The sequence below is a fragment of the Astatotilapia calliptera genome, chromosome 8, assembly GCF_964374335.1.
Source record: "Astatotilapia calliptera chromosome 8, fAstCal68.1, whole genome shotgun sequence".
Lineage (NCBI taxonomy): Eukaryota > Metazoa > Chordata > Actinopteri > Cichliformes > Cichlidae > Astatotilapia > Astatotilapia calliptera.
The window spans coordinates 593,346-616,607 of record NC_137429.1 but is presented as its reverse complement, the minus strand read 5'-3'; the positions used below and the strand labels follow the sequence as shown (position 1 = coordinate 616,607).

Below are 23,262 nucleotides of genomic sequence, written 5' to 3'. Positions count from 1 at the left end.
AGGTTAGCTTTACCGTTTATTTTAGTATTCCTCCATCTAAGATGTGGGTTTAGCTCGGACATGAAACCAACACTTCACTGGGAGCTGCAGAGCTCAGAGAGGGAACTGCTGACGCAGCTGTGATGAGCTTCTCTTCTCAAACAAATGCATCTGATACAAACAGTGTATATTAAGAAAATCTTTATTAGAAGCGTCCAGTATGAAACCACAGATTAAAAACAAATTAACCTGAAGACAAAATGAGAACATTACAGCAGCTGGATTTCACAGGTTCAAACGTTTCAGTCGGTCTGTGCAAAAAAAGCTCAAACTCCCTTTTAAACGATTCTGCTCGAGCGGGAACGTCGCCTGCTTTTCCAGGAGACAGTAAACGCGTCGCTGTGGATCGGCGCCGTTTCCAGGACCGTTCATGTGCTGCATCAACATGGCAGCTCGTCCACGGGTCGCCCTGTGAGAACGCCTGAGCTCAGAGTACAGACGCTCGAGGGACCAATAAAAGACAAAACAGGAAAGCCAACAGGACGTCAAACAAAAACACAGAAATATTAACTATTGACAGAAATGACACACTGTTGTTTTTCCACAGGAAACACTGATCACTTCCAGATGGAAATGTCTGTGGCGAGTGGCGAGGGCAGGAGGCGAGTCTGAACCAGAGCTACGATGTCCTCTGCGCTGCCTCCACCCCGCTCGCGATTCTAATAGTTCGACTGTATGAGCGCGCTCAGACGTCGCCGGGCGTCCCGTGTACCCTGAAGCGGTACATGCAGGTGTACTCCTCGTGGCCCCAGTTAGATAAAACCTGGACCTCGATGATCTGAAAGGCTTCGCCGTTCTCCTCCTGACGGGACAAAACAGAGACAGGAAAAGGCAGCGACATCACATGTTTGAGAACTTCAGGCAACAAACTCGTTTTCTGCCTCGAAGGAGAAAAAACTTTAAATTTGGATCAATAACTCTGCTCATCTCAGCAGCCGCTCTGCAAAACTAACCCCCAACCTGCCTGTGATCATTTGTTTGTGGTTTTTTCCATTGATGGGGCGAGTGTCCAGATTTAGATCTGTGAGGTCATATTTTGCAGTCATGTGACAGTCTCGCCGTCTCGTTCGTGCGGTTTTAAAAACAAGAACAAATTTAAAGAGACAAAGTGAAGCAGCTGGTATCTGACAGGCTTCTGTCGCCCTCTGAGGCTGAGTGTTAACGACTGTGACAGACTGGCTCGCCAACATTAAGGAAGGCTAAAACCACAAGCCCCGCCCCACGACTCACTGAAACAGCAAATGTCTGGAGAGCGTCTCCATCCTGGTCGTAGGTGTAGGTGCCGAGCAGCTTGCCTCGCTCCCGGCTCTCGTTAGCCAGACCCTGAAAGAGCGTTCAGGTTACACAGAGACTACAGAGCAGCAGGTTTATGAACGCACGCCATCGCTCTCTTACGTAGACGGCGAAGTCTCGGGGGGCGCTGTGCAGCGTCCCGCTCGGGGCCAGGGCTTTGGGGATGTGCTCGAGGGTGAAGGCCGAGGGCAGGACCCTCATGGAGAGCCGGATCACCAGGAAGCCCGTGGAGCCTCTGAAGGCCCAGCAGTTCCCCGGGTGGACGTCGGGCTGCAGCAGAGAGCACAGATCAGGTGATTTCTGATTCATCAGTCTGAGCAAAAACATCTGGAGGAGCGCTGAGAGGAGGACAAAGTCCTATCACAGAGTCAAAGACGAGAAAGAGGAGGGGCTTCATATCGTAACCACATGACTGTACGGATGAGTTACCTGGATCACAGCTCGGGGAGACTGAGAGAAATACCAGAGCGGGACTCCGAACAGGCTGAGCAGCGCCGCCTTCGTCTCGTACGTCTCCGAGCAGCGAGTGCTCAGGATGCTGCCCCCTGCGGGACGAGCACAGAAGCCACACTGGGTAAACCATTACAGCAGGTTCATGACATCACAGACGTCGCTGTTGGATTCTGACCTCCAGACTCCAGAGCGTAGTCCGCCAGGCCGGTTCGATCCTCAGAAAACAGCCGCAGAGCGTCCTTCACCGCCGCACGGACATCCTGAGGACACGAGGGAGGCGTGAGTGGCGATTATTACAGCGTGAATAAGGTCATTACTCAGAAGGTTAGACAGGTTTATCAAACTCATCCTCAGGTGGTAAATTTAGGCCCGCCTCTGACCGCGCCTCCTCACCTCCTGGGTGACTGTGGCCCCGACGCCCTCAGCAGCATGCAGGACAGGCTCTCTGACCGTCTCCTCGCCGCGCCGCTGCTCCAGCTGCAGGCTGATGTTCTGTAGGATGCTGAGCTCCAGAGAGGCCAGCGCCGCCTGCAGGTCCGCCTCGCTCACATAGCGCTCAGAGAGCCACCGGAGGAGCGACTCTGGGAGGGCGGCGGCGTCTCCGCCCGCTGTTAGCTGGTTGCTGAAGAGCAGTGCCCGAACTTCCTCTCGCACCTGAGCAGAGACCTGCCCCAAAATCTACAGAAAAAGGACAGAACAGGAAACTGGTCCTTCACATTAAAAGCAACCATTCAGTGAGGCTTTTATTGTGAAGGAGACCGTTAAAATGAGTGTCTCACCGCCTGCTGGATTGTGGCGAGCTGTTGGCAGCTGTCCTGACATCTGGACAGAAGCTTGACGTCCCGCCTGACGTCCCCCAGAGCCGCCTCCAACCGAACCACCTCCGCTAGCAAGGCATCATGGGACTGCCGGTCAACACTGGAGGAGGAAAAAGACACGTCAGCCACGAAGGAGTCGCACCAGCATCAGCAGCTGCTTCTCTTTGATCCAGATAAACCTACTGAAGAAGGTGATGATGACGAAGGTTACCTGACAGCAGCAGGAAGTGTGGTCGGCGAGGGCGAGAGGAGAGATCCAGCAGCTTCACGTCTCCACTGAACCTCCTGCAGTTTTAGTGAAGCAGTTTTATTGCTGAAGCTTTTACAGGTGAAACGCCAAGCTCGTCTCAGGTCATGTGACTCACCTTCGTTTTGGCCACCAGTTTCTGCAGCTGCAGCTCGAGCTGATCCAGACGAGACGTCTGCGTCTGCTGCTGCAACAAATCCTGCCGGCGAACCTGCAAACACGAGACAGATGTTTCAGTAACGTGCAGTTCCTCCGGCGTCCAGCGGGGGCCCCGGTGAGTCCGTGTTAAACGTTCACAGCACGATACAGAAACTGTTCTGGTCTCTGGATAATGGCCTCCATCACATCTGCATTTTATAACCGTTTAAATTGTAGTAAGGGTTATAGTTTGTATCATTAGGGGCGTGGCCTATTTGACTGACAGGTGGATGGTGCTACTGCTGTGTGCTAGCTTCAGCTCAGCTAACTGCAGTGATGGTGCTGCAGATCCTCACCTCCTCCCTCTGCCACCTCTCCTCGTCCAGCTGTTTCCTGAGCTCGGACAGCTGCTGGTCCAGCAGAGCGCTCAGCGACGCCTCCACGCCGTCGCGCTGAGCAGACGAGAGCTGCTGCAGGCCGGTGTAGAGCCGGAGCAGCTCTCTGTGTCTCTGCTCCGCCCGCCGTCCTCCGGCCTCCACGCGCTCCCACAGCACCATCAGACTCTGCTCCAGACGAATGAGCCGCTCAGCATCTTCTGCCGCCGCCCCCACTTCCTGTAACAACCACATTCGTAAACTTCCAGGATGCATGTTAGTTTATCCTAACCTGTCGCCGGCCTCAGGCACGTGTTTTGTTGCAGTTTTTTTCCCCCCCATAAACATGCGTCACTCCAGGGCCGCCACAAACGATTATTTTGATAGTCGACTAATCAGATCATCATCCACTGGACGTACAACTACAGCTTATTGCACCGGCAGCATCTGCTCTTATATAACTATCATTAGCTTACAGCTGTAAGTGTTTATTTTTAGTTAGCACATAACTTAAAGACAAGATGATAGTTTATTACATTTTAATGCAATGTGCAGATTGTTTCGGTGGAGTTTAATAAACTAACCGAGTAAATTCTGGAGCATCTCACACTTCTGATGATCAGCTGTCTGCTTGATGTTTATTCAGCTGTGTAAAAACTTTAATCTCAGCCAAACCGATTTACTCAGGAACAAATAAAATACTGAAAAAAGCCAAACAATAACATTTTTAAGTTATCTAAGTGACTCATATATCATGTTTAACCTGAGTAGCGAAAGACGGCGGTGGGTTTGAAAACAATTTGCCGGGAGTCCGGTGTTCTCACGGCTCTAGTTAGCCTAGCTCCCGGCTAGCTATCGAGCTAGTGGGTAACAGACGTCTCCGAAAACGTCGGAGCGCTTTTGAAAATATGCGGTGTCCTGATAAACTGAGCAGATATTTGAGGTTTACACAGCTACATTCTCCATGAAAATATGTTAAACGTTTATTTTGTGACCCAGAAAGAATAATAAGAGTAATATTAAAACTAACTAGCTGCCGCCATTGTTGGAAACTGAGCTGGGCTGCGCTATGAATTCTGGGATAGGTTGGGGCACGAAGTATACACCCGACCCACCCTTCAAATCTGGGGAAATGAAGGGCGCATTTTTCGGAGTCTTCGAATTTGGACCGTCTTCGTCGTGCCGCTGTAACGTAATCGGCCTACACATGCGGCCACAGGAGGATGCGGTTCCTGAATTCGGACACAGCTGCTTCTACTTGGTTTAACGGCAGCTGCCATCCCTGTTTCAGTCCGTTATTACACCCTTGAATCCTGCTACCTATTAATGAGTCTTTTGGGATCTTACAAAGCTTCAAACGTCGACTATTAAATTAGCCGTTGACGATTTTGATAGTCGACTAATCGCGGCAGCCCTGCGTAACTCCTGTAAATCAAAAAGCGACTGTGCTTTTCAGTGACATTATGGTAACGCCTGAGAAGATGAAGGTTGGTTGAGAGAGTGACGGCGCTCTACAGAACCACAGCGCTGGTTTTTCCCCTTCGACTGCACAAACAAACCACCAAACGTAAACCTCATCTGCTGCCGGCTGAAAGCCTCGAGGTCATACCTCCTCTCCTGCTGCCGTTTCTGCTGGTGGAGGTTTGCTGTGAAGCAGCCCCGCCTCCTTTGACTCATCTACGTCGCCCTCTCCTGATTGGCTCTCAGAGGACAGGAAGCTGTTAGAGGACAGAGCGGGGATGTTGGAGACCGCTGGCCTCCACTCTGTGATGTTAACAGCTGGAAGCAGCAATTGTAAAACAGCTGGACCAAACCAGCGCAGACCTGAGGAAGGAGGAGTCCAGTTACATCACTTCCTGAAAGTCAGCTGTGACTGCTGTGTTCCTGTCTAATCCTGCTGTGAACGAGCATCAGACTCTGCAGGACTGCGTTTTAAATCCAACTGTGAGCCACACAGAAGCTTTTAGGAAACTGAGGAGAATCGTCCACGTTTGCTGTTAAACAGTGATTTAAGATCATTGAAGTCAATGAACTCACCGAACAGGAGAAACAGCAGAGAAAGAACCACCAGGAGGACAGGAAACCTGCAGAGACGTCAGCCATGGGTTAATCACCTTCCTTCCACTATTTAAGCTTAAATGTATTTGAGCGGTCGAACAGGTCTGATGAAGCAGATTTACTCCAGAATGAGAAAACCTAATGAATCAGCTCAAACTTGCCAGCTCAGCGGTGTGTTTGTGGTCATGTGACGCCACCGTGTGTCGAGCCACCTGAAGGCATCGCCTGCTGTCCGACCTGCAGACACAGAACGATAAAGCCAATCAGAACACAGATTCAGATGGATGGGAGGGGCAAGGGAGGGATTTTATTCACCAACTATCACTCACACACACACACACACACGACAGAGCAGCTAAGCAACAAACAGCTGGGGGTTGGGTCAGGGAGCAAAGACGCTACAAATCAAACGCACACATGGCGGTGTTAACCTGCAGAGCGTGCGGCGGTCCACGAAGCAGAACCAGCTTTCCTGCTCAGAGGCCCGAGGGCCCGAGCCGCTCTCTGAGCGAGGTCAAAGAGAACCGAAGCTGCAGGAGGAGAGGAGGAAGGTCAGTCAACACGGCGGGAAGCGGCTGCAGACGCTCTCGGGCCACGCCCATTTTGGCCAAAGTCACTCTGGTTTTTAAGGCCTGACCAAACCAAACGCTCCGGTGAGCTCAGCCCTTAAAAACGGAACGTGTGGACGCGCCTGTGACCAGAGATGGGCAGTAACGCGTTACTTGTAACACGTTACTCTAATCTGATTACTTTTTCAAGTAACGAGTAAAGGGATTACTATTGCAAACGGTAATTAGATTACCGTTACTTTCCCGTAGGAACGCTGCATTACTGCATTACTAAAACTGATTTTTTGCGAGAATGTCTCATGACAGTGACGTAAGCGAGTGCGCCGTTAGTGACAGCAGCTGTGTGCAGATCAACAATGGATCATATATCGAGTGCAGAGAGAGTATGAGCGTGCAGCGTTTAAAGCGTGGAAGTACTGACCTTACTTTGAGTTTGATTCCATAAAAAGTGACAAAAACATTAGTGTCCGCTGTGCGTGGGAAGAAAACTTCTTTTTACAGCAAAAAACCCCTAAACTTCCAACAAGCACCGAGTAGCTACGACGTAATGGGAAACTCACAGAGAAACTCGCGGATTCTTCCACTGACCGCGGCACACCTGCACCAGGGTAAACCTCCGCCTACCCCACTCCTGCTTTACAGGTGAAAATAGAGCAACAGGACCGCTGAGTCTGTGACTTTATTTATTTTCTGCTGTGTTTTACTTGCATCTATTTGAAAGACTGAGTGTAAACACACAAAATATTTTATTTTATGAGCTGGAATGTGCAGAAAATAGGTTTAAATGTTAAACTAATTTCTTCCAGTCAGAGAATGTTGCAGATAATTAAATGTTTTGCTTGATGCATAAAGTTAAAAGATTAAAACTGATAAAACAAGTTTTAAAAAGAGACTTTTCCATTTGATTACATTTTGTATGATGGATTATGCAGAAAAAGTAGAATTGGGCTGAAAGATCTATCACTTTATCAGCTACTCAGGTTGTAAATCGTGTTTTTAAAAAGTAACTAAGTAATTAATTACTTTTGAAAATAAGTAATCAGTAATTAGTTACTGATTACTTTTTTCAAGTAACTTGACCAACACTGCCTGTGACTCAGCAGCACGTCCGCACAGCGCTGCGCTCGCACGCCGTTATTACCGGTTGCTTCCGTCACGGTTTCTTCAACGCAGATCGATTCAAACGTTATGTAACACGAACAAATCTGGAAAAATGTTGAGTTCGACTTTTACAGCAACGGAAATGACCGAGTCATTAATAAACGTAAACATCTGATATTAGAGTTCATGATTAGGGATGGGTATCGTTTAGGTTTTATCTGATACCGGTGCCAAACTGGTACTTTTGAAACGGTGCCGGTGCTTAAAGAATGGAGAACACAAACTTTGTCCAAAAACCTCTCATGTTCAGCTGATTTTTGTAAAAAGATAACAACGTTAGCCTTTTCTGCAGCTATGGGGCATATATGGTATCACTCTTGGCTGGAAGCAGTGCTTAATCAATGGGAAAAACACAAACTTTGTCCAAAAACCTCTCATGTTCAGCTGTTTTCCACTTTTTCTTTGGTCATTTTAGCCTTTTTGGCCAGGGTGAAGGGAGCATCTGCCATCAAACAAGAAGACAGCCGCATGTAGCTATGATGATGTTTGCTAGTTCACCTTACATGCATTAATGTAATAACGTGGTTAGCCTACTCAACGTAAATTACACAGGAACAACATTAAGCTACTCACGCAGAGAAGAACGGCTGCTGCTGCATCATCATCCTCATCATTTCTGCTACACTGGCAGGGCTAGGGGCCAGGACTCTCCTCTTCGGGTTTTTGGGGGATGTTGCATAACAGGCACCACACCCGCAGTAGATGCGCTCGGTGTGAGTTCTCGCAGCAAGCTATCAAATACGGTGCATTTCTGGGCTTTAAAAAAAAACGCTATGCGTCGCCAGGTGTTTCATCAGATTCGAGGTGTTACCTCCTTTGACAGTATCACAGTATCAGCTTAAAGCACTTGTTGCTGCTGAGTTTGCATCTTTTGCTGTGAAGTACAGCCAGACTTTGACCGCTTCGCCTTGGACATTTTTAATCTGTAGCTCTGCTCTAACAGAAGGTACGTACCTGGGCCCGCCTACTATCCTGGGAAACGTAAAATGATTGGCTAGAAGTGTATCACAGCTCAGGAAAAAAAAGCACCGAAATAAAGCACCGAAATTTGCGCTGCTTTTCAGTCTGGTTACTACCGTTGATGGCACCGGACACTGGTACCCATCCCTATTCATGACATTTTCAATGCAGAGAATTCAAGTTTAGTTCATCACAAAAACAAATGCTCACAATTTCCCTATAAAACACTTTGATTTAATTAGTCAAATGGCAGAGACGAGGAAAACAACAAATCAAATAATTAAAAGAATCATCAAGTGACACCCATCTTTTATATACAGTCTGTTAACATCACTAAGTTTTGAGCCAATCACCCTGCTGCTGAGTCCGATTGGTTGTCACGGCAACACAAAGTCAAATCTACTCGGGAGGGCGTTTACTCTGTTTACATAAGATTCAAATTTAAACCGTCACAGCTTCCTGTTCATGCTGGTGTGTGTGTGTGTGTGTGTGTGTGTGTGTGTGTGTGTGTGTGTGTGTGTGTGTGTGTCTTTGAAGTCACAGGATGTATAACGGGTCAGATAAATTGTTTTGAAGCATCTTTACGACTCGTATTTCCGCTGCGCGCTTACACAAGCTGCTCAGAGACACTCAAAGACAGAAGAGACTGACAGCGCTGCCGTTTGTATCACAGGCCAACACCATCTTTACGCTTTGTGGCCTCACGCTGCGACTGAACACATGCGACTCAGAGCGGATGTGAGTAAAAACGATCTGCACGGCCTGCAGCGCAGACTGCCGGAGCGGGTATTGAACCTGTGAAAAGAGCAGCGCTCCACGTGAACCCCAACAAACAGGAAACCAGGGAGGACCACGAGGACGAAGAAGACGTGACCGCATCCATCGGCGAAGGCCGTCTGTCCTTACAGTCGTTACCTGTAGGTGTCAGCAGAGCGTTTAACCGACAGAAAACACAGGAGTCACAACAGGAAACATCTACACAGGAACCATGTGACCGCTGCTCCAAACAGGAAGCTCCGAGTTTGGCTGTGGAGCCTCGAGGTTTACGGAGAACACCTGAGCGTGCACACGGCGACCTCCGCATCAGGTGATCACTGTGACCCTTCAGTCACGCCCCGACTGTTCACAACACGCTGCTGCAGCAAAGCCGCTCTGAGCCGGCGCCACGAACACAGTTTCAACATTAGTGTTAAAGCACCGCCCACTTCAGAGGCAGCGTTGGTGCAGCAGCGGAGTTTTCTGGTGAGACTCCACCTGCTGCCTGCACAGAGACAGCAACCAGCAGGTGGAGACGATGCATTTACAGACAGAGTCGGCTTGAAAGGAAATCTGCACCCTGCTGTGATTCGGTGCTTTATAAATAAAGTTCAATTCAATCTTTTCTGTATCCATGACTGCTGCCTGCACACGCTACACCCTCCATTCACATCATCACATACAAGTCCAACATGAAATACTGTGTGTGTGTGTGTGTGTGTGTGTGTGTGTGTGTGTGTGTGTGTGTGTCAGCATCATGAACGAGTGAACAGCAGGCTGATTAAACCCTCTGAGGTGTGTGTGCTGCTCACACAGAGATCCGTTGGGCTGTAGCTCCCTCTGGCTGGACTCCGTCAGGCTCATGGCTCCGCCGCGGCCGGGTCGAACTGAAACAGAGGAAACAGAGTCAGGACTCACCGAGAGCGGCAGATCACCACCGTCCACCTCCGAGCCGAGGCCTGAATGTTCGCTGCAAGCAGCCGGAGGGCAGATTTGCATTTTGCCAGGGAAACAGCCAAAGTGAAGAGGTGCAGCCCATTTGTTTATTTGGAAAGAAGCACAGCGACTGCAGGTCCAGAGATCCAGAGCGCGCTCTGGTCTCGTGAGGAGTCAGGGATGTTTAGCGAGGAGGCGTCAGGTGACTAAAAATAAATGGAAATAAACCCTTTGAGGTCTAATGACCACAGAAGAGACACGTGAGGGTGGAGCTCCTCCTCCGCGTTTAATGAAGCCCGCCTGTGCTTCTTCCTCCTGAAGATCCAAACATAAGGCCGTTGGCAGACATCTTTGATCTCGGGCTACTTTGGCAGATTCTCTTTTAAGAAGTTCTAAAAGGTGATCTTAGTCAACCCTCGGGGTCATGTAGGCGGAGCTAACGCAGTTAAGTGAAGGGTGAGAAAGGTCAAAGGTACTGAAGCTTGAAGGACAGAGTTCACACCACCTCCTCATAAGAGCACCACTTTAGGTAACGCAATGCTGCCTCTGCAGGCAAAGGTGGGTCATTCACAGGGAGCTGAGGGATTCTGGGAGTTCCTGCTAACCACTCAAACGGGCTCTTCTGATCACAGAGGCGATTTTGGGTGCTTTCATTGGACGGCGGCCTCGCTCAGGTGAAGCAGATGTGTTTTACACCAGTGTGTGAAGAAGAAAGGTGCACAGGTAAATTCCCCCACCTGCTGTAAACAGACAGTCAGTACCTCTGTGTCCATTATCGGGCTGTATGTTGACCTTTAACCCCCGACACACCTGCCAGGTGTGCGTCAGCGCAGACACGCAGCAGGCGGCGGCTCTCCTGATACGCAGCCAACACGAGTCGAGCCACAGCTGCAGCACATCTGGAAGAGCCAAACCACAACTAGTCAACGAGCGGCGCCTTCACCCCGACACCTGCGAGCGAGCTCGCCGCACACAAACACGCCAGCAGAGCCCCAGAACAGGAAGTGACGCTCAGCTGATTCCTAAATCCAGGAAACAAACCACAGCTTCATGAAAGTGGAAGCCTGCACGAGCCCCGCCCCCCAGCACCTGCCCAGGTGCCTCAGAGCAATCGGTCTCTGCTCGGGCTCGTTTCCCCCCCAGCTGATAAGTGACCGTCAGCTGCTCCACCTGCTGAAGGTGAAGCAGAGCGAGGGGCAGGTCAAAGAAACTGCTCATCAGCCATCCAATCACAGCTTCACTGTCATTAAATGAGTAATTATAGTGAGAACTGTGACGTCTACAGTAAAGACTGAGGCTCAAAACCTTTAAATGGCAGATCATTCAGTGACACCATAATCAGAATTAAGCCTCAAATATCCGTCACTGCACGTGAAACCACGTCACACTGCAGAAACACACGTGCGTGGTCGTTTCTCGTCCCCCTCCAGGGTCACATGGTGGTGGGTAATGTTGTAGTTCACAGGCTGACCTGATGGTGGCAGCAAATCGTCTGCATATAAACGAACCCTCAACTTCATCAGTCTGATTTACATTCACCGCTTATGTTCATCACTAACCCACTAATCAGATCAAAGTCCTCAGCTACTCCAACCTCCTGGAAGGCGTCAGCAGCAGAGAGGAGCTGATGGAGCTGATGGAGGCTCTAAAGCGTTACGTTTGTGCAGAACCAGAACCAAACTGGACACACTGGTAGCAGCAGACGGCGCCCTGTCCTGATAAAGCATGTGCTGCAGAGAGCAGTGACTGTGGTAAACCTGTGCTGGCTGTGTGGTTTCATCTGTAACAACACTGATCAGAGTGACAGGAACAGAAACTCAGCAGGTGTTGCTTCGTCTTAATTCTGGAGATTTGAAATGTTTCAGGAATGACGGGAAAAGATTTTTACTACAGATCGATTTGTTTTTGTTACTCTGAATACGAGAATGTTTTTGCTGTCGTATTATAATCTCGTTACAGACAAAAAAAAGGAAAAAGTCTGATGTGGTCATTTCCACAGTAAAGACCGTCACGTGCGTCTGCCTCACCCGTCCTCCTCCTGCGGCTTCTGTCTCTGTAGTAAATGGTAGAAGGTTCTGGTTCCTCGGACTCTGAGGCTCGCGGCACCATTAGTGTTGAGGAGGTGTCTGTGGTGTATTTGGAGGAAGCGGAGCCGGCCTCCTTCTCACCCAGCGGCGGCTCAGATTTCAGAGCGCTGCAGTCTTTACAGAAAACCCTGCTGGCCTGGCCCGGGTGTTTGCTGCAGAGGGTGTCTAGACCAATCAGAGTGCTGTTCAGTGCGACGCTGCCCTGCTCCGCGATGATGGTGCTTTCTGCAGACAGACACAAGGACATGATGAAACTGACTCATCGTGTCCCCTTATCAAAGCCTTTACGAGTCAGGCGCAGGCGGGCGGGGGCGCAGGCGGGCGGGGGCGCAGGCGGGCGGGGGCGCAGGCGGGCGGGGGCGCAGGCGGGCGGGGGCGCAGGCGGGCGGGGGCGCAGGCGGGCGGGGGCGCAGGCTCACCTTTGGAATCCGAGTCGTGGTCCAAACCTGAGGAGGAAGATCAAGGTTAAACTAGAGTCGGTCCGGTCAACAAGGCGAGCCTTGTGCTCACAGATGCTCCAAACTCAACATAGCAGGCTAACGAGTCCAGAACTGAACCCAGATCATTTCCTTCGACTGAAAACATCAGACCAAAGTAATCAAAGTAAGAATATTGAATCTGTGGATCTGATGACCTGTGCTGTTGCCATGGAAAAGCACTACACAAAGCGCTCTGTAAACAGAGATCATTATAAATCTATGAGCAGGCTTCGTACCCCAGAACGCGTCGACCTGCGTTTGCTCCTGGATGGAGGACTCGTTCTGCAGGGAGGAGAGCAGGGAGGCGTCGGACGCCACGCTGTGGAGGCTGCTGTTGTGGAGTGCCATGACGGTAGGTTTATGCGGCGCATCGAGGAGCGACTCGGAGCAGGAGACCGAATGCTGCTGGGAACGACGGGACCTCAGCGACCTGCAGAAGGAGGCAGGAGGTGAAGGAGGAGCAGACCTGAACAGAACGCACCTTCAGCAGACGTCCACACTGACCTGCTGTTCCTCCAGTCGCCTCCTCCCGCACTAAAGGAAGCGCTGCCACGAGGAAGACTGCGGTCCAGCAGGCCTTCATCGAGCCGCAGGCTGCGTCTCGACATGACCCTCGCCCGAAGGAAGGAGGTGACCTGCAGCTCCTTCTCAGAGTCCGACGACGAGTAGGTGGAGCTGAGGAGACAGGCGTGGAAGATGAGGGAGCAGGAACAGGAAGAGGCGTGTTCCTTCATGGAAACAAAGTCTGAAAATGTTGCCAATTTAAGCAACCTGATCAAATAAAGCTGAAAACCATTTTAACAGAATATAGTAAGAAACATATTTACATCATGGATAAAAGAATTAGATGCAAAGTAAGCTTTTAAAATGTACAAGGACATAATGAGAAAACACTGAAACTTGACAGGAGGAACGTTTTTCCTTTAAATATGAAAAAACTGTTAAAACATAAAGAGGAAAGAATCTGATTAAAAGTCTACAATTAAAAAACTAATTATACAGACTGTTTGTTTACATCGGTGATGATGTATGAATCTGATCAATAGACCACACGACCACACACACACACGACCACACACACACACACACACACACACACAAAACTGTGCAACACTTCCCAAATATGATTCTAACAGGTTTCTCCAGCAGGTTTTAATTTTATAATAAGAGTCTCACTAAGTCAGCCATAAAATGCAGATTAATAAAATTAAAAACGTTAAAGTTCCCAGCATGTACGGAGGAATCTTATTAGTATTCCGAGCCGCATTTCCTGTGATATGAAGGCAGATCGATGGAGGTCTGGGGTCGTGTTAACCAGACGAACGGCGAGCTGCAGATACTCGTTTCCTTCATTAAACTCTGGATTAAAAGCAGCTTCAGCTTAATGATTAAACTCGAGTGTCCTGAAACACTTAAGCTGCAGACACGCTGCAGCAACGCAGCAGGAACACAGAAACCGCTTCTTCCTGAAATACTGGACGGACACACACACACACACACACACACACACACACACACACACACACACACACACACACACCAAATCCCTGCAACCTTATCAGACACCTGACCTACATACAACAGCGCAGAGAAAGAAGCCGAGCATACACACAGGTCAGTCCAGCCCCAGCTCTGCAGGTCCTCGTCACTCATGGTGGCCGGCAGAGCCGCCAACAACGCTACCACAAACACACAAATCACACCAACTCTAACACACACACACACACACACAGATCCAGCCAGCAGCTGAAGTTCACCTTTAACCTGCTTACACTTCCTGTCTGTGGGTCAGTCAGCTGCTCTCACACACACCTCTATCTCTGTGAGGACACTGATATTTTTATTGAATAAATAAAGTCAGATATTTCCCGCCACATGTTCGCACGCTCGGGTGTTTACAGGTGTTCAGCCTGCTGTTCCTCTTCCCCCCAAATAACCAGGATGTTACTTCAAAACTAAGAAAGAAATTCTTTATGTGGTCAAACTGGGTGCTGGAGTCCAGAAGTCAGCCAATCAGAAGAGAGTGGGTTTAGAAAGGGGGACATTTCACCGTAGAGCCCCACCCACCTACCACTCAAACCTTCTGTTTGAGAGGAGCAGCCAATTAGAAGAAAGCTGTCTCAAAACAAATGAGGAGCTGCACAGAGAGCGAGGACGAGACAAAGGAGGATCATCCATTATCTCCAGCTGCCACCTCAGACTCAGTTACCCAGCAGCCCTCACCTTCAGGTAAACGCCGACTTCCTGCTGAGCTGTCAGGTGGCGCTGCAATGCTTCCCCTTCACCTGCTGAGAGCGCCCTCACCTGAGAGGCTGATGGGAAAATAAGATCGCGTGTTTTAGGTGATTATCAACTGCACAGCGGGGTGAAACACGTAAACACACAACCCAACATTTTTATTCTTGTGTCTTTATTGTTCCTTCCATCACCATCGTTACTCTACTTACATATAATCGCCCTTCTACACCCGCGTGCGCGTGTCCGCTCTGTTTGTTTGCAATTGAGCCCACGTGTGCAGTCTTTTAACTGCAAGCTGTCAGCTTCCAACCAATCCGCGGTCAGCTCACGTAAATGATGTTGTGCGTAGCCAGTAAAATCCCACAGTGGGCGGACCCCCGCGAAAAACGAACCGTGGCTCTGCTAACGTCAGCGTTAGCGCTCACAGAAAATAACAGTAGAAAAAGAAAAGTTAATCAGGACGGTACAGAGAGGAAAAACGCTGTGCTCACCCGCAGCGGGGGGCAGATAGGGAGAGACGTCGGCCACAAGCTGCCACTAGCTGTTAGCAGCTAGCGAGCGACAGATAGCGCTGGCGGAGACAGTTAAATGGTGTTCCCGTTAAGAACCTGCCGGTTAGCAGCGTAGCGATGAAAGCAGACTCCGTGAGCTCCTCTCAGGGGATCACATTCACACTAACAACAGACAGGAGACTTAACACTAGCCGTTTACAGTGGGGGCATTTTATAGCGCCAGCAGTGATTTACGCCCCCCTGTGGCCGGAGGTGCGACACGCTCTATGAAAAAGATTATATATTGATTTGAGATGGTTCACTCCGAGTTCAACGTATAGAGACATTTTCATTAAAATATTGTTTTATTGCAGTGAGTGAACGTTTGAAAACAGAAAAAACAAATTTTCCAAAGAACATCACATTAACAGATGATTTCGCCTGTTATCATTTGTTAACGGAACTACTTTAAAATAACTTTGAGGATATTCAACTTTTTTCAGAAACATCCGAGTTCGACCCTGTACCTGCTGTCACATTCACGGTGTTAAAGTGGTGGCGGGAACGTGAAACATGGCCTGAATCTCAGCTAACGAGGTCAGTCCGTGCTGGAGTAATCTGAGTACTCCCTGCGTCTGCTCCGACCGTTTTGGGGGGGGGTTGCCTCTTGGCCGCGTGGACTTTAACTGGCGGGGATTTCCTTATATGGTCACGGGAGCGGGCTCCGCCTCCTCCTCCTCGCGCTTGGACTCGGGAAGTTTTCCAGCTCCGTGTGCAGGAGCGGGACTCGGACCAGGATGTCTCCCAAGAAATGCATCTTCGGCTGCGAGGGGAAGCTGAACCTGTTCGCGCTGCCCAAAGAGGAGCGGATCCGGCAGCAGTGGATCCAGTACCTGTTCTCAGACCAGCGGCCGCCCAAAGCCACCGTGTACGTCTGCTCGCGCCACTTCTCCGAGGACTCGTTCGTCAACAAAGCCCAGTATGACGCCGGCTTCTCGGCCAGGCTGTTGTTGAAGGACGGGGCGCTGCCGTTCATCCACGGGGACGTAGAGGAGTCCAAAGCGGCGGCGGTGAGTTTCAGTGTAGCCCGGGGATCTCCGCGGCGAGTAGCTGCCGAGTCCCGGATCACCGGGAAACGGACGGTAGAAACGGTTTAAATCCACCGGCGGGATCAAAAAACAACAAAAATGGCTAACCGGGCTAACGGTCTCAGTTAACGTGTAAAAAAATAAAAATAAAAAATAAAAAAATAAAAACCGAATTTATCAGAAAAACACTGAAAAAGCCTGAAAATAACGACATAAACGGCTAAACCGTGACCGTCTGTGGAGGTTCAAACATGCCAAAAACTAATAATAAGAATAAGACCGTTACTCCGTAAATAAGGTTGTATTGTTAAACAGTCGTTAAAAACCAATAATTATTATTATTATGCTATGATTGTATTGGCCATATTTGTCAATACTATGATAACTGGTGTAAACCAAACCTATAAGTGTCATTACATCCTTTCATAAAAGCGACACCTTATAAGTGTCAGTAAATCAGCGCTAGCTTAGCTGTACTTTTTTCTTTTTAAAAACCAGAATTAATTTTAAAAATACTCCCAACTTCTGATCTGATCAGCAGTTAGTATATGGAGCACCAAAACGGCCAAAATAAGCGAAATGACTCAATGTTTTTTCCAAAAACCTTTTAATTATTTTAGTATTTAGAGTTGGTAAGTAAGTAAAAGTTTATTTATATAGCACTTTTCACAGACATGTCACCAACTGCTTCGCAAGAAAGGTAACAAAACGTAGTGCAGTGCACAATCATTGCTGGACATCAGTACAGTGCTGTTAGAGCCTGACCGATACTTTCACTGTATCGATAATTTGGCTGTTTATCGATATAGCACTATCAGCATTTATGACAAAGTCACACCTGCAGGGTGAGGCGTTCTGAGCATTCGTCTGTCAGCTGCTTCAGAAACACCTCGGTTGGGTCTGAGTGACATCATCAGGCACGAATATCTCCTCAACCTGCTGAACACGGACGTGGTAAAGAAGAGCAGCTAAAGCTGTTCTGAGCCTCGGTATGAGCAGTGAAAGGATCGGAGAAGAGGAAAAATGATGGAAGAGCAAGAGGTGGATGTCCTGCTCTCTGTTGATGTTTTAAACATGCTGGGGAATGATGGAAGTCCTCGCTATTTGTTTGAAATGAATCTGCTGCACCTGCTTTTGTTTGCAGAGGTTAAACCTGTCAGGTGAAGGTGAGCGTGCAGCGGCTCTTCTGCTGTCCGTTACCTGTACCTGTGCCCCGCAGAGCTCCTGGGACCTCCTGCAGTCTGGGGGAAAGTCTCAATTTTAATACGTTGGAATCATGTCAACAGTTACACATTTGAAATCTGCGATGAAGCCGATTAATGTAAAAATAAACGGTTGAAAATAATAAGATAAGATAAGATAAGATAACCTTTATTAGTCCCACACGTGGGAAATTTGTTTTGTCACAGCAGGAAGTGGACAGTGCAAAAGTTATGAGGCAAAAATTAGAATACAATAAGAATAAATACAGTACACAGCTGTACAGAATAAAATAAAATACTATATACAGTAGAATAAAATAAAATAAATATACAATAAGATAAAAATAGAATACAAATACAAATACTATATACAACTGAGTAAAAATACAACGATGACAGAAAAGATTATTGCACTTAGTATTATTGCATATGTATGGATGTGTGTGCTTGATCAGTTAAAGTCTTTGTTGTGGAGTCTGACAGCAGTGGGGAGGAAAGACCTGCGAAATCTCTCCGTCCCACACCGTGGGTGCCGCAGTCTCCCACTGAAGGAGCTGCTCAGTGCTGTCACAGTCTGCTGCATGGGGTGGGAGACGTTGTCCATCAGGGATGACAGCTTAGCCGCCGTTCTCCTGTCACTCACCACCTCCACTGGGTCCAGAGGGCATCCTAGAACAGAGCTGGCCCTTCGGATCAGCCTGTTCAGTCTCTTCCTGTCCCCAGCAGAGATGCTGCCGCCCCAGCAGACCACGCCATAAAAGATAGCAGAAGCCACAACAGAGTCATAGAATTTCTTCAGGAGTGGGCCCTCCACTCCAAACGACCTGAGTCTCCGCAGCAGGTACAGCCTGCTCTGCCCTTTCCTGTAGAGGGCGTCTGAGTTATGAGTCCAGTCCAGTCTATTGTTCAGATGAACACCAAGGTACCTGTAGCTGTCCACAGCCTCAATGTCCATACCTTGGATGTTCAGTGGTTGCAGTGGAGAATGCTTGTGCCTGCGGAAGTCTACCACCAGCTCCTTGGTTTTACTGGCGTTGATCTGGAGGTAGTTCAGCTGGCACCAGTCCACAAAGTCTTGGGTCAGACCTCTGTACTCCTTGTCGTCCCCATCAGTGATGAGGCCGACTATTGCAGAGTCATCAGAGAACTTCTGCAGGAAGCACTGGGTGGAATTGTGGGAGAAGTCTGCAGTGTAGATGGTGAAGAGGAACGGAGCCAGAACCGTTCCCTGTGGGGCCCCCGTACTGCAGACGACCCTGTCCGACACACAGCCCTGAGTCCTCACATACTGTGGTCGGTCGGTGAGGTAGTCCAGGATCCAGGTAGTGAGGTGATGGTCCACTCCAGAGTTCACCAGCTTGTCCTTTAGAACCGAGGGAAGAATAGTGTTGAAGGCACTGGAGAAATCAAAGAACATGATTCTCACAGTGCTTCCAGCGGTCTCCAGGTGAGCGAGGGAACGATGTAGGAGGTGAATGACGGCATCATCCGCTCCAATGCCAGGCTGGTAGGCAAACTGAAGTGGGTCCAGTGATGAGCTTATTAGGCGCCGAAGCTGAGCCAGGACCAACCGCTCCAGGGTCTTCATCAGGTGGGATGTCAGAGCCACCGGCCTGTAGCTGTTGAGGTCCTTGGGGCGTGAAGTCTTTGGCACTGGTACAACACAGGAGGTTTTCCAGAGCTGTGGGACTCTTCCCAACCTCAGGCTCAGGTTGAAGAGGTGCTCCATCACCCCACATGATAATATTAATATTTTTTTGTTTACATTACTTTAATGTATTCTGCTTCTGCTTGAGGGAAACAACAACATTCTAATTATAAAAAACAGAAACATTAACTGAGCTGTTTTAAAGATTTTCAGCTCCTCGTGGCGCCTCCTCTGAACCGTTAGCCACAAAGTTCATAAATGTGGGCGACAGCCAAAACCGTTTAATGCACCGTCATCAACATGGCCGACGTGGACCAGTGTCTCTGATCTTTCCGCTTTGAGTCCTTTATATTTTTAAAATTAAAGTCTACAGTTTTAATCGAATATTCCATGAATAATTATGGAGTCGTTTACTTATTTTGGCACCTTGGGTCCTCCGTAGTGCATTACATATCATTTGGCGCAGGGCTGCCCAATCCCAGTCCTCAAGAGCTACTATCCTGCAGCTTTTAGATGCATCCCTACTCCAACACAGCTGAATCAAATGGTTTGATTACCTCTTCAGCATGCCATCATGTTTGGCAAAGGCCTGATAACAAGCCATTCATTTGATTCGGGTGTGTGGGAACAAGGATGCATCTAAAAGCTGCAGGACGGTAGCTCTCGAGGACCGGGATTGGGCACCCCTGATTTGGCCTCTCTCCTGTGAGCAGAGTCCGGTGCTGCTGCCCCTCACTCGCTTCAGAAACACCGCCTGTCAGACCGACCCTGAACCCAAGGTCTCCGTGGCGACGCAGTTCTGTCACTACATGGTGTCGGTGGGCACGCAGACGTCCTACTCCCCATCTACGAGGTGCGCCGCCACTCAGCTGTCCTACAACACGCTGAAGCAGCACGTGAGAAGCAAAGGTGGGTATGAGTGCCACACACTGTAAGTAAAAGATGGCCACATACTAACTGCTGGCCCCTGCTGGTTGGTGGAGGAACTGCAGGTTTTGGACTGTGATGAAGAGGAAGCTTTGTTCAGTTTTAAAGAGTGTAAAACGTGTTTTGTGCGTTTCAGCCACACAGGCCTCGGTTTTACACTGTAACGTGGGAACGGTGACCACCCAATCAGAGACGGGGATTCAGCCGGGTGTCAGACCAGCGAAGAGACCACGTCTGGAAATGATGGAAGAAGAGGAGGGGGAGGAGCCAGAGGAGGAAACAGAGCTCCCCGAAGCATCCGACCAGTACGACCCCATCTGCGAGCCGTATGAGCCGGACGAGTCTTCGAGCGAGCCGCCCGACAGTCGGTAAGGTGCCGGCGCCTCCTGCAGGTTCCTGTCTGTCTGTGCAGCAAACGTCTGACCTGCTGTTCTCCACCCACACAGCGAGGCGGAGGCCACGCCCTCCCACTACAACGACCCCAAATACATCGTGTTTGAGAGCTGTCTCAGAGACCTCTTCCTCACCTGTCCCGTGTGCGGGTTGAGCTGCGAGGTGCGGCGGCGGCGGATGGGCACCTTCGTCTCCTTCAGCCAGCTGTGCCCCAGCTGTGACTACAGCAGGAAGTGGGAGAGCCAGCCAGTGGCGGGAAGCACGCCGCTAGGAAACCTGCAGATGTCTGCGGCCATTTATTTCACCGGAGGCTCATTCAGTTACGTGGAGAAGGTAACCTTGACCTTTGACCCGAGCACACGTGACGGTAAAACTCTGACGTCACTGTCCGAGTGTGCGCACGTGCAGACGTCCTCCATGACGGCGCGTGTCTGCTGTGCGTCACCTGCAGGTGTGCAGAGCCATGAACCTCCAGGTGTTCCAGTCCGACACCTTCAGGAGGCACGCCCGCATGTTCCTCGAGCCCGCCATCAACCACAAGTGGAAGCGGGACCAGCAGGTGCTGATGGAGCGCCTGAGGGGCGAGGGCAGCGTGGCGGTGGGAGGGCGGATGAGGGCGGACCTGCTGGGTGAGCAAACGCCATCATTAGTGTCTTGTTTTTGTCACCTTGTGGTTACTTTGGCCTGATGATGTCATTTCCTCTGACAGGACACTGCGGGAAGCTGGGCAGCTACACCCTGATGCACCTGAGCAGCAGCAGCGTCATCGACATCCAGCTCATTCAGGTAACGCTCGCTCTGTGCCAACAGGAAGTAAGAGCTGATCACGTGACTGTTTATGGTTATCCTCTCAGAGCGCCGGGGTCAGCGGCAGCTCGCACGTGGAGACGGAGGCTCTGCGGCGAGGCCTCGATCTCCTCCAGGTCAACCGCCTGAGCGTGGACCACATCGTGACCGACCGCCACGCGCGCGTGCAGAAATACCTGAGGAAGCGAAACGTCCGCCATTACTATAACATCCAGCACTTGGAGAAGGGTCGGTACGGCGTGGTCACGTGACGATAAGCCGTCAGACACACGCTAACATGTTTTTCTCCGCAGGTTTGTCCAGGAAGCTGAAGAAGCTGGCGAAGAGTAAAGAGTGCCTGCTGGTGCGGCGGTGGCTGCCCAGCATCAGGAACCACGTCTACTGGAGCGCCACGACCTCCACGTCCGCGCCTGAGAAGGTGGCGAAGTGGAAATCCCTCGTGAACCACATCCAGAACGTCCACACGCACGACGACCCGCTGTTCCCGACGTGCGCGCATCCTAACCGCGTGTCCATGGATCCCAGCAAGTGGTTCCAGCCAGGTGAGTGTCAGCCAATCAGAGCCAGTCACACCTGTGCATGTGGACCTCACCTGCTCGGGGCGAAGATGGCCTCTGCCTCAGGTGGAGAGTCTGGGCTTTAAAGGCGCCCACGAATAAAATGTATGATTATTAAACTGTCCAGTCATTGGCTGACAGGTGAAGCCGCTCACCTGGCTAACCAGCCTGTGACATCACAGCGGCGGTGTCCACAATAACGCGGCAGTCAGACTCTGATGTAGCGTGACTCATCTCAGCTCCAGAGACGCAGAGAGAAGACGAATAAATTAACCCTCTGTAAACAGTGACCTTTGACCTCTCGCACGTAATGATGTCATAAACCTCTGGTCAAGTCATGTGACTGCTGGCCTTTCAAATGTGTCCAGCAGGGTGTGACGTCCACTCTCAGCGCTCAGATGAGTCATCCCTGCTGACATCACAGAGAGGACGCCCCTGACATAGTCAGCTTAGACACAAGCTCCACCCACTCGCTGTTAAGAGCCTCGGCTGAGGGGGAGGGGCGTTAAAAGGGCAATTAACAAACAGTTTTATTATTTGATTTATTGTGATGGGCGTGGCTTAACTCTTTGCTGCTTTGCTGTTGGCTGACTGTTTACCTGTGGGTGTGTCTGTGCTCACCTGTGTGGCTGCAGATTCGGTGGCTCTGCACAAGCTGAAGAAGCTCCTGCTCAACAAGCGGATTCTCGCCGATGTCGGGAAACTGAGTCACGACCACCAGGCGTCCACGCTGGAACGCTTCCACTGGCTTGTGCGCCGCTTCGCGCCGAAGAACGTCGCTTTCCCGTTCGTCGGCGTGCTCTGCAGGTAAACGCTGCTGCTTCAGCTCTGATGTCACAGCTTCAAACACCTGTGTGACAGTGGATCTTGTTTCCAGGCTGTACCTGGCCGCCATGCATTTCAACGAGGACGCAGAGAAACACAAAGACAGGAGTTCAGAGGTCACCGCCGAGCCTCAGCAGAGCGAGCCCAAACCCAGTGAGTGCAGCTCACACACACACACAGAGGAGAGGCTGAACTCTCCAACTTTATTGACACCAGTGTGGTTTACAGTGACCTCCATGTCTTCCAGAATATGTGAGCGAGCTGATGAAGCTCCTGTTTGAAGACGTTTTTAAGGAGCCTTCGACCTACGTGGACGAACTCAAACGGATCCCCGTCCCCGACGACCTGAGGCCCGTCTGAGGACACGGAGCAGGAAGGAGGAAACTGCTCTAACGTATCCACGCCGACTGTTACTGAGGGAACCGCCTTCACCACGGCATGAGTCCACTGAAGAACATTTAAATACATGTTTGTGTTTTCTCTGGTCACGCTGTTATTTATCTGTAAATAAAGCACTTCTTATTTACCTGGTCTCTGCTCGTCTGTGTGGGAACGCGCTGGAACACAGAGTGGGACAGGAAGTGGCAGCAAGTTTGATTCAGCTTTTTTTCTTCTAATCAGGTTTTGACTGCAAAATGTTTTTAACATTTGAAGTATCTGCAGCGACGCTTTCAGTGCGGAAGTCATCCAAACCTACCTTTCAAAATAAAATACAATC

General features: G+C 49.9%; 2 protein-coding genes across 17 annotated transcripts; one reads left to right on the top strand and one right to left on the bottom strand.

Moving 5' to 3' along the window:
• Positions 1–163: 163 nt before the first annotated feature.
• LOC113028350 (SUN domain-containing protein 1-like) lies at positions 164–15,765 on the bottom strand. 15 transcript variants are annotated; one of them, XM_080305777.1, is made up of 23 exons: positions 15,625–15,764; positions 14,592–14,680; positions 12,873–13,043; positions 12,605–12,798; positions 12,309–12,335; positions 11,830–12,114; positions 10,564–10,701; positions 9,679–9,753; positions 8,906–9,025; positions 5,852–5,950; positions 5,582–5,657; positions 5,400–5,446; positions 4,972–5,186; positions 3,345–3,602; positions 2,969–3,061; positions 2,815–2,888; positions 2,565–2,703; positions 2,179–2,463; positions 1,961–2,045; positions 1,762–1,877; positions 1,435–1,602; positions 1,270–1,362; positions 164–841 (listed from the first exon to the last, which is right to left on the bottom strand). In XM_080305777.1, the coding sequence occupies exons 3-23, from the start codon at positions 12,974–12,976 to the stop codon at positions 725–727; spliced, it is 2,808 nt and encodes a 935-aa protein (XP_080161903.1). In that variant the 5' UTR covers positions 12,977–13,043; positions 14,592–14,680; positions 15,625–15,764; the 3' UTR covers positions 164–724. The 15 variants fall into 15 exon arrangements, with proteins under 15 accessions (XP_080161903.1, XP_080161902.1, XP_080161900.1 ...); XM_080305776.1 differs by lacking the exon at positions 15,625–15,764 and adding an exon at positions 15,098–15,321; XM_080305774.1 differs by lacking the exon at positions 15,625–15,764 and adding an exon at positions 14,816–15,082.
• LOC113027929 (uncharacterized) lies at positions 14,691–23,070 on the top strand. Of its 2 annotated transcripts, none has more exons than XM_080305786.1 (11): positions 14,691–14,710; positions 19,749–19,944; positions 20,099–20,330; positions 20,409–20,688; positions 20,807–20,984; positions 21,065–21,141; positions 21,210–21,390; positions 21,456–21,704; positions 22,355–22,526; positions 22,597–22,697; positions 22,792–23,070. In XM_080305786.1, the coding sequence occupies exons 2-11, from the start codon at positions 19,845–19,847 to the stop codon at positions 22,902–22,904; spliced, it is 1,683 nt and encodes a 560-aa protein (XP_080161912.1). In that variant the 5' UTR covers positions 14,691–14,710; positions 19,749–19,844; the 3' UTR covers positions 22,905–23,070. The 2 variants fall into 2 exon arrangements, with proteins under 2 accessions (XP_080161912.1, XP_026033557.2); XM_026177772.2 differs by lacking the exon at positions 14,691–14,710 and adding an exon at positions 15,895–16,167.
• The last annotated feature ends 192 nt before the right edge of the window (positions 23,071–23,262 follow it).